Genomic DNA, 11,364 nt, shown 5'->3' with positions numbered 1-11,364 from the left:
AATCTGCAGACCTCCCAGGGATAGCTTTCTATTTCTATCTTGCAAACCTGGCCTGTTAGTGGGTCCTGAGGACAGGAGTTGAGAACCACTGTGATATACCAACACAAAGTGGCGCATAATTGTGAAGTGGAAGGAAAATGATAAATGGTTTTCAAATATTTTTTACAAATAAACATCTGAAAATTGTGGCATGCATTTGTATTCAGTCGCCTTTACTCTGATACCCCTAACTAAAATTTAGTGGAACCAATTGCCTTCAGAAGTCACCTAATTAGTAAATAGAGTACACCTGTGTGTAATTTAATCTCAGTATATATACAGTTCTGTGAAGCCCTCAGGTTTGTTAGAGAGCCTTAGTGAACAAACAGCATCATGAAGGTCAAGGAACACACCAGACAGACCAAGGATAAAGTTGTAGAGAAGTTTAAAGCAGGGTTAGGTTATAAAAAAAATATCCCAAGCTTTGAAGGAAAGCCATGAGAAGTCCCGTTTGCAGTTTGCGAGAAACCATGTGGGGGACACAGCAAACATGTGGAAGAAGGAGCTCTGGTCAGATGAGACCAAAATGTAACTTTTTGGCCTAAAAGCCAGTGTTGCATGGACGCCGCCCCCCCTCTCCTGCCACCCCCTCCGTGCAGTATGGATAGATTCGTGCATAGCATGAATCTATCCACGGCCGCCGTGGCCATCCCCCATTCAGGCGTCCGGCCCCTGAATTACAGCCGCGGGGGGTGTTTGAAGCGCCTATTAGGAGGACAGGACGGGAGTCGGGAGATGAGGAAGGCAGCAGACGCTGGCTTGACGGACCCATCACTTGCTGCCTCACCAAGACAGGGTAAGTGCCTGGCAGACAGCGAGCGAGTGGGGGGTCATACTGGTGGCATTTAATGGGCACACTGGCAGCATTTGATGGGCACACTGGCAGCATTTGATGGGCACACTGGCTGCAATTGATGGGCACACTGGCAGCATTTAATTGGCAGAGTGTCTGCGTTTGATGGCACAGTGGCTGAATTTTATGGCACAGTGGTTGCAATTAATGTTTTTTATTTTTCAGTTTGTTTGCGCCCCCCCCAAACATTTTAAGCACCAGCCGCTACTGCTAAAAGCAAAACGCTATGTGTGTAACACTGCACATCACCCTGAACACACCATAACCACTGTGAAACGTGGTGGCAGCATCATGTTGTGGGGATGCTTTTCTTGGGCAGGGACAGGGAAGCTGGTCAGAGTTGATGGGAAGATGGATGGAGCTAAATACAGGGCAATCTTAGAAGAATACCTGTTATGCCGCGTACACACAAGTGGAATGTCCGTCAGAAAAAGACCGATGGGAGCTTTTCATCGTATATTCCGACCATGTGTATGCCCCATCACACTTTTTCCGTAGAAAATTCAGACGGACTTAGATAGAGAACATGTTCTAAATTTTTCCGACGGAACTAATTGGGAAACACGCACGTCTGTATGCTGTTCCGGTGTACCAAAAACGACACATGCTCTGAAGCAAGTACGAGACGGAAGCTATTGGCTACTGGCTATTGCACTTCTTTTTTCTAGTCCCATCGTACGTCACCACGTTCTTGACGGTCGGACTTTGGTGTGACCGTGTGTAGGCAAGGCCGCTTGAGCGGAATTCCGTTGCAGAAACCTTCAGAGTTTATTCCGACGGCAAAACCGCTCGTGTGTATGCGACATTAGAGTCTGCAAAAGACTTGAGACTGGGGTTGGAGGTTCACCTTTCAGCAGGACAACAACCCTAAACATACAGCTAGAGCTACAATGGAAGGGTTTAGATCAAAGCATATTCATGTGTTAGAATTGCTCAGTCAAAGTCCGGACCTAAATCTGATTGAGAATCTGTAAGCAAGACCTGAAAATTGCTTTTTACAGATGCTCTCCATCCAATCTGACAGAGCTTGAGCTATTTTGCAAAGTGGAATGGGTAAACATGTCACACTCTAGATGTGCAAAACTGGTAGTGACATACCCAAAAAGACTTGCAGCTGTAATTGCAGCAAAAGGTGGTTCTACAAAGTTTTGACTCAGGGGGGCTGAATACAAATGCACACCACAATTTTCGAATATTTGTAAAAATATCTGAAAACCATTTGTCTTCCAATTCACAATTATGTGTCAATTTGTGTTGGTTTATCACATAAAATCCCAATAAAATGCATTTACGTTTTATTTTTGGAACATGACAAAATGTGGGAAATTTCAAGGGGTATGAATACTTGTTCATGGCACTGTATCAATGGATAGTTTAAGGGCAGGTGTGCCTAGAGGGAGCCCACTCCTCCTTAAAGGCACAGGAAGGCATCCAGTGTGTCCTGGCCTGCACCTAATTCGACCAACTGTGCAAAAGGCTAGTTATAGGTTGGGGCGGTTGCCTTTTTTTTTTTTTTTTCTGTGACAAAATTAATCTTTAAATTTCACAACCAAGTCACTGAAACTGTAGCTACTCTCCCTTTATTTTCTCTGAAAGCAGAGACCTAGTAGCCTGCAAGCCTTCTAGTGTAAACAAACTGCAGGTGCTGTAAGCTGTTAGAAATGACCAAAGCCTGAATTGAGAGTCTCTGATGTGAGCTATGCCTATAGGTATAGATGTCAATGAGGGCTTGTTTAAAGCTCTAATGCCTGATTCATACCTATGCATTTTTAGTGCTCCTTGCATCTTGCAGATTTGCACTACAGTCCATTTAACATGGTTTCCTATGAAACACGTTCTGTAGTACAAATGTGCAAAATGCTAAAAGCACTAAAAATGCATAGGTGTGAATCAGGCCTGACACATTCACATCCATGATTTTTTCAGCCGCTGTGTTTTTGGAAAGGGTCAGGGATCTTTTTAAACGCTAAACGGTGCGTTTTTGGATTCAATAGACTTCCGTGGAGAAGCTGCGGAAAAGCTTGTCATGTGTTTTTGCCGCGATTTGTGTTTTGCATTTTTTAATCTGCCCAAAATCAAACAAAAAAAAAAACGTAAAAAATGCAAAACGTATCAAAAAACGTGTGTGCAAAAGCACAAAAAGCACTGCAGAAACGGATCAAAAACAAACTGCATAGGTGTGAACCAGGCCTTATAGCGCTTGTTAAAGCAGAGGTCCGCCCACCCCCGAAAAATTAAAAGTCAGCAGCTACAAATACTGCAGCTGCTGACTTTTATGGACGCTTACCTGTTCAGGGAGCCTGCAATGTTGGCACCGCAGCCGATCTTCAGATCGGCTGTTGGGTGCAGCTGCCGCCATTGCCGTTAACTTTACCTGGCAATGAAGCCTTTCAGCATCATAGCCAGTTCCCTACTGCGCATGCCAAAGTCCCCTGTGCTTTCTAATTGGTGCGGAGGAAGGAGAAGGGGAGTCCGAGCTTCGCCGTGGCGCCATCTCCGGAAGTGGGGAAAGAGACCTGTCAAAAATAGGTCCCCGTTCCCCCCTCCCCCCTCCCCCCTGAAAGGTGGCAAATATTGCACTGGAGGGGGGGGGGATGAATAAGCGGAAGTTCTACTTTTTGGTGGAACTCTGCTTTAAGAATGTGTACATTTTAGTTTGGACAGAAATGTATTTTAGGTATTTTAAACAGTTAACTTCATGTAGCTTGAGCAGAGTTTGGAAAAGAATCTGCATGTTAGTTTCAAAATGTTTACTATTTGTTAGTTTAGAATGTTTCTATATAATATATGTTCTTTATTTTAGATGAAAATCAAATTGATGAAACAAGGCAGATGTATGATGATCTGAACAACAATATTGAGGCAAGTTTTTGTTCAGATAGTGGAGTCATATTCGTAAACAGATATGCTTTTACAACCAAATTTGTACCCCCCGGCGCCACTTACATATACGGTATCTCACAAAAGTGAATGCACTCTTTACATTTTTGTAAATATTTTATTATATCTTTTCTTGTGACAACACTAAAGAAATGACACTTTGCTACAATGTAAAGTAGTGAGTGTACAGCTTGTATAACAGTGTAAATTTGCTGCCCCCTCAAAATAACTCAACACATAGCCATTCATGTCTAAACCACTGGCAACAAAAGTGAGTACACCCCTAAGTAAAAAATGTCCAAGTTGGGTCCAAAGTGTCAATATTTTGTGTGGCCACCATTATTTTCCAGCACTGCCTTAACCCTCTTAGGCATGGAGTTCACCAGAGCTACACAGGTTACCACTGGAGTCCTCTTCCACTCCTCGATGACGACATCACGGAGCTGGTGGATGTTAAAGACCTTGCGCTCCTCCACCTTCTGTTTGAGGATGTCCCACAGATACTCAATAGGGTTTAGGTCTGGACATGCTCGGCCAGTCCATCACCTTTACCCTCAGCTTCTTTAGCAAGGTAGTGGTCGTCTTGGAGGTGTGTTTGGGGTCCCTATCATGTTGGAATATTGCTCTGCAGCGCAGTCTCCAAAGGGAGGGCATCATACTCTGCTTCATTATGTCACAGTACATGTTGGCATCTATGGTTCCCTCAATGAACTGTAGCTCCCCAGTGCCGGCAGCACTCATGCAGCCCCAGACCATGACACTACCACCACCATGCTTGACTGCAGGCAAGGCACACTTGTCTTTGTACTCCTCACCTGCTTGCCACCACACACGTCTGACACTACCTGAATCAAATACGTTTATCTTGGTCTCATCAGACCACAGGACATGGTTCCAGTAATCCATGTCCTTAATCTGCTTGTCTTCAGCAAACTGTTTGCAGGCTTTCTTGTGCATCATCTTTAGAAGAGACTTTCTTCTGGGACGACAGCCATGCAGACCAATTTGATGCAGTGTGCAGCGTATGGTCTGAGCACTGACAGGTTGACTCCACACCCCTTCAACATCTGCAGCAATGCTGGCAGCACTCCTAAATCTATTTCCCAAAGACAACCTCTGGATATGACGCTGAGCACGTGCACTCAACTTTTTTGGTCGATCATGGCGAGGCCTGTTCTGGCCACCGTGCTACAGCTCAGGTTCAGGGTCTTGGCAATCTTCTTATAGCCTAGACCATCTTTATGTAGAGCAACAATTCTTTTTTTCAGATCCTCAGAGAGTTCTTTGCTATGAGGTGCCATGTTGAACTTCCAGTGACCAGTATGAGAGAGTGAGAGTGATAACACCAAATTTAACACACCATCTCCCCATTCACACTTGAGATCTTGTAACACTAACAAGTCACATGACACTGGGGAGGGAAAATGGCTAATTGGGCCCAATTTGTACATTTTCACTTAGGGGTGTACTCGCTTTTGTTGCCAGTGGTTTAGACATTAATGGCTGTGTGTTGAGTTATTTTGAGGGGACAGCAAATTTACACTGTTTACAAGTTGTACACACACTACATTACATTGCAGCAAAGTGTAATTTCTTCAGTGTTGTCACATTATTATTATTATTATACAGGATTTATATAGCGCCGATAGTTTACGCAGCGCTTTACAACATTAGGGCAGACAGTACAAGTACGATACAATTCAATACAGGAGGAATCAGAGGGCCCTGCTCGTTAGAGCTTCCAATCTAGGAATGAAAAGATATAATTAAATATTTAGAAAAATATGAGGGTTGTACTCACTTTTGTGAGATACTGTATTAGTAATGTGTTCTTCTTGGTAAACAGCTTGATCTCAACCCTGTATGGTTGTAAAGCCTCATACAAACGGTATGAAAATCAGAAGGGGATTGCCGTTTGACAGACTGTTGTCTGAAGTTCTTACCGTTAGTAAGCTCCTTTCAACAATTGTTTTCCAATTTTTGGCCAACAAATGTTGGATGACAGGCTAGAACATTTTTGTCAAACAGTTCCACGTCAGCTTTTTGGATGGTCAGTACACAAATCCGTTGCACAAAAGTCTAAAGTACAAACACGCCTGCTTGGATTCAATGCTTACCAAGCACAAGATTAACAGAAGGGGCCCAAAGGGTGGCGATCAAGACCTGATATTCCTCGTAGTACGTCACTACGTTCGCGTTTGTGGCACGACAATCTGTGTAACGTTGGTATGCAAGACAAGGTCCTGGCACACGCCCTTTTGATAAAAATCAGACGTGCGGTTGGCCAACAATCATACCGTGTGTACAAGGCTTTAGACTCTCAGAGCTTGGATCATATTGGCAGCATATCTTAATACGTACATTTTGTAGAAATCTGCATCTTTGTTTGAGATGTTATGTTATGCTATTGTGACTTGTACCTTTCTGCATTACAACTTTGTGTTTGTCATGGAGGTAATGGTTTGCTGTAGGTGTACAAAACTGACTTCTGAACCCAAGCCGCACATAACAGGGCCTTGTGTTTATAACAGTGCATATGTTTTTCTGTTATTCTTAGGACCTTAGTAAAAAAAAGTGGATTTAAAACTGCATAAATGTGTTTACAATTTTAATTATGTTATTTTGACAACATATGACCTGCTATCAAATTGAGGCCTTTCATCTTATCTCGTGATGTTAGAAAAAGTATTACACTATGAAAGCAAGGGGAAAGCACTTCTGGGTAAATTTTATTTTTGCTTGGGGAAGTTTTTCACTATATTAGCATTAGTAATATTAGTTGCCCAGAAGTCCTCTCCATTCTTGGAAAGGCAGTTATTGCATACAATTCCCAGGTAGCTTTGTCTGATGTCTCCATTGAAGTCACTTGGAAGGTAGAAATACCTTGGTTTTAGAAGCATGTCACATTTTAGAAAATATCATTTTTGTATCATATGATCCCCCTGACTGCAATACTTCTCTTAAATATAGAGCTATCCCCTACAGTACTTCTTTTCTGCCACAACATTTCTTCAGTCTTTTGGGTTAAATAACACGCAGCATATCTCAACTAGTAAGACTGAGGAGATATCGTGACTGCAGGGCATTATGTAAGCCCTGTGCTTACAGTGTATTGAGTAAGAGAGCCATAATCACATTATATATCTGCATCATGGAAAACCACTCACTGCCAGGGAAAAACGAAGGACTCTTGCCCAGGTGTAGAATAGAGCCTGTCACTGACATGAATAGCTGTGCTCCACTGTACATGTGTATACAGCGGTGTTATAAACATGAGTGCAGCGAACAAGCCCATATGCTTGTACACTGTACTTGTTTTTAATGTAGCCCTGCCATGTGCATGAGTACAGCGGAGCACAACCATGACAGGCTGTACTCTGCACCCAGTGTGGCACATAACTGGCCTATAGTATATAATATGTAAAAAAAAAAAAAAAAAAACATACGGCTGGGGGTGTCCAGGGTGGAGGGGGTGAATAGCTAGTGGGGGCTAAGCTCCACAGTCAGCTTTAGATGGCCATATAAACATAGAGGTACAGTATATGGAAAATCAGAGAAAGCAGTAAAGTATTTACTTCAACGCATTTGCTAAGGCCCCATTCACATTTTGCAATTTGGGATTGTGGGCAGAATTGCTTTGATTCTGCCCCCGATCTCAAATTGTGTTGCACAATGCGCTGCAATTTTAGCAAACCGCACCTTCACAAATCGCATGAAGCTTGTCACTCGAAAAAGGAGCAGGAGCTTCTTTTCGGATGACAAACACGCATAGGACAGCCCATTTAAATGTGGGCCTAATTCTGACCATTATATTGGTTATACCAATGTAAAATGACATTGTAACAAAGTCCAATAAAATACCTGTTCAAAAATATGTTTATGTTCTTTATATGATTTTATTGTAGAGAATGATTATTGCTTTTGAAGAACTCCGAACTCAAGCTGAGAATTCCAGACATGAAATCTATAGTCAAAGTATAAACTTGATTTTGTCTTTATTTTTATTAATACTCATATGACTGTTTTACTGGTTCTCTTTTATGTACTATAAAGTGGGGTGAAGTTTGATATCTAGTCTCAACATTAAGTTCCCGGTCTATCTGACACCTTCTTAGCAATTAGGTGGGATGGTAGGCAATCCTCTCATTTTGGCCATTGAGTAGGATGAGTAATGCTGGCCATACACATGACAGTTTTCCTCGAACGTTTCAACCAGCTCTTGATCTCAGAAAGTAACAGGAAAGTAATGGGAAAAAGCAACCTACCACAATTTAAACTGAAACCGTGAAACTGTTAATTGTTAGTAGGTTCCCTTAATCTGTTTGATGAAATTGTGCAATCAAAGTTGGTTGAAAATTGCATGCATGGCCTACATAAGACTCTGTGGGGACTTAAAAGGGGTATTCATAATTTCATCCCAAGAGAGGTAATACTGGATAGAAAGTGATTTGTCTTACAAGACACTTAGTGTAGTTCGCTTTTATTGTGTATACACATGTTATCATTGTATTGGAGATCTAAATAATAATTTAATTTGTTGCTTGAAATAAATGACAAAACTATGCAGGTGACTGTGTTTCTCTTTTAAGTAAAATATGAAGCTGAAAAAAGAGAAGAGATGCAGAAGGAACACAACCTTGAATTGGCCAAAAGTACTAAGAAGGTAGGTTTTTTACAACCACATTTAATCTGTTGCACATACATTGGTAGTATATATACATATATAAACATACATACATACATACATACACAAACAGTATCTCACAAAAGTGAGTACACCTCTCACATTTTTTGTAAATATTTTATTATAGCTTTTCATGTGACAACACTAAAGAAATGACACTTTGCTACAATGTAAAGTAGTGAGTGTACAGCTTGTATAACTGTAAATTTGCTGTCCTCTCAAAATAACTCAACACGCAGTCATTAATGTCTAAACTGCTGACAAAAAAAGTGAGTACACCCCTGTGTGAAAATGTCCAAATTGGGCCCAATTAGCCATTTTTCCTCCCCGGTGTCATGTGACTCATTAGTGTTACAACGTCTCAGATGTAAATGGGGAGCAGGTGTGTAATTTGGTGTTATCGATCTCACTCTCACATACTGGTCACTGGAGAGGAGCTGTAAACCCTGGAGGGTGAATTGACACTCAAATGGAAGGCAACTATAGGTAACAGGCCACACAAATCTTTAATAAAGGAGGTTGGGTACCCTTACCGGATCCGTAGGACGTATCTGCCGTATAGCAGTACGTCTATTAGGCATGAGGAGGTAACCTCCTGTGATGTCCACCCGAATGATGTCCTGTAAATTACAGTCACCGATGTGAGGTAGTTGTCCTGGATGGAAGCCGAACCACTATCACACGCACCCTCCAGTTCCGGAACAGACAGGTCGGGAGGAACTAATAAAAAGTGGAACCATGGGGAAAAAGAAAAAAAGGGGACTCCACATGGTGTAGGTCAAAACGAGGGGTTTTATTGGATAAAAACCTTTTACAAGATAAAAAGTGATCACAAGCGACTCTATGGGAATAGGATATCGTCTATTCCCATAGACCGCCTGAGTTGGTCCTGTGGGCCAGGTATATAGACGACATCCTCCTCCTCTGGAAGGGTGACCTTAGATCTCTGGGGGAGTACATGAAATACTTGAATACTAATGATAGAAATATCTCCTTCAGTTTTGAGGCCAGTTCTGAGACTATCCACTTCTTGGATTTAGAGGTGTCCGTAGTCAATCGGCAACTGGTCCTCAAAACGTTCTTCAAACCTACGGACCGTAATGGGTATATCCCGACAGACAGCTGTCATCAGCAATGGCTCAGATCGGTCCCGAAGGGACAGTTTCTTCATCTGCGACGAAACTGTAGTAACATCGAAGACTTCCAGTCTCAATCCCAGACCCTTAGGGAGAGATTCGTGGAAAAAGGGTATAGACCCTCTCACCTGGATGCCATCATAGGGGAAGTGTCGAGAGTCGAGAGGAATTCGCTCCTGGTGGATCGCCCTAAAGTACAGGAAGAGAACCAATACAAATGGTCCTTTTTCACTTCATTTTCTACACAACATAAAGAGATTAGGAAAATTGACAGGCACTGGAGGGTTCTTAAAAATGATTGTGTATTGGGTCCTGTTCTACCTGACCGGGCCGGTGTCCTCTTTCGTGGCGCACGCTCCGTCCAGGGTGAAGTCGCTCCTAACACTATCGATCCCCCCCCTTCTGGTCTCCTCCTTCCAGGACTGCAGGGGATATTTCCCTTGCAGAAAGTGCAATGTGTGTTTACATAATACATGTGGGAGACATAAAACTGTGACTTTCCATTCCACAGTGACTTCTAAGGAATACAATATGAAGCACTTTACTACGTGTGCCACCCGACATATTGTCTATCTCATCACTTGCCCTTGCAAGAGACAATATGTTGGATGCGCTACTAGGGCCTTTTCCACCAGGGTTAATGAACACATCGCGAAAATTAAAAAGGGCTGCATTAAGCGTTCCCCGGCACTACCTGGAGTGCCACAATAGGGACCCTACAGGTACTTCATTTTTGATCATCGACAAATTCGTCCCACATTGGAGGGGCGAATCTCGTCTCAGGGGTGTGTCGTGGCTCGAAACGTATTGGATCTACGAGCTGAGGTGCTATTCGCCGCACGGCATGAATGTCGAATGGGACATTAATTGTTTCCTTAGCCGTGCGTGATGCGCACCTCCGCTCTGGAGCCGCGATACATCTCTGGTTCTTTGCCTTTGAATACATTATATATGTTTTAGATTAACGTGATGTTCGGGGGTTGATTACAATCCATGCTTTAGTGCATGGTCTGCGGGGGACAGGATCATTGATACTTCCCCCTTAAGGGGTTGGCTGTTCAGGGGGGTCACATCCACTGGTTACCCAGTCCTATACCAATGTTTATGTTGATAGATTCACTTATTTTCAGTTTTTATTTTTATTTCTAACATATATTTTTTATGTCCCCTTCCCCTTTCAGGCTGGCGTTGTGGCGTTGCCTCGCACTCATATGGAGGCTTGAGCACGTATTACTGTGCCAGGGCCGTAGGGTTTGAGAGATATGGTTATTTTCCCTTTCTGACCCCCTTATTTTGGCCATTCATGTCTATTCCTTTGTTTCTTGTGCCGGTAGGTTATTTGGGGTGACACCTTCAGTGCTTTATATGTGCGCTGTTTTGTGCTAGAAGGTTACCGGACTTAGGGGGGTGTGGTTTGGCTCCTCAGAATGAGTGGCCAATCACTAAGTGCCAGGGGAGACATGGAGTGCGCCGTAGATGGATTATCTTCTCTGCGCATGCGCGGTGCGGAGCGCAAGCTCCCTATGTGGGAGTTGCCCCATCACCAGCTGCTGATTGGCCCTGATACTCCCCCTCGCCCTGTAGTGGAGATGACGTCAGCTGCTGTGCTGGCCGCTCCACACGAGGCTTGGAATGCAGGCTCCGTACGTGTGGGCGGAAGAGACACCAGCTGCTGATTGGCTGCTGGTGACCATTTCCTCCCTAATGACCGTGTATACGAGGCTTGGAACGCAAGCCGCGCTGCTATTACAGTGCCTACCTTTCCTTAAACT

At 43.2% G+C, this 11,364-nt stretch overlaps 1 protein-coding gene across 1 annotated transcript in view; it reads left to right on the top strand.

Moving 5' to 3' along the window:
• The first annotated feature begins 7,680 nt into the window (after positions 1 to 7,680).
• Positions 7,681 to 11,364, top strand: part of SYCP1 (synaptonemal complex protein 1) — a 360,929-nt gene continuing 357,245 nt past the window's right edge. Inside the window, exons 1-2 of the mRNA XM_073615691.1 lie at positions 7,681 to 7,747; positions 8,362 to 8,435. Of these exons, the coding sequence (XP_073471792.1) occupies positions 7,681 to 7,747; positions 8,362 to 8,435 (141 nt within the window). The remainder of the gene's footprint in view (positions 7,748 to 8,361; positions 8,436 to 11,364) is intronic.

Source organism: Aquarana catesbeiana, linkage group LG02 (genome assembly GCF_042186555.1).
Source record: "Aquarana catesbeiana isolate 2022-GZ linkage group LG02, ASM4218655v1, whole genome shotgun sequence".
NCBI lineage: Eukaryota > Metazoa > Chordata > Amphibia > Anura > Ranidae > Aquarana > Aquarana catesbeiana.
The sequence above is the reverse complement of the archived record's forward strand: the minus strand, read 5'-3'. Positions and strand labels throughout refer to the sequence as shown.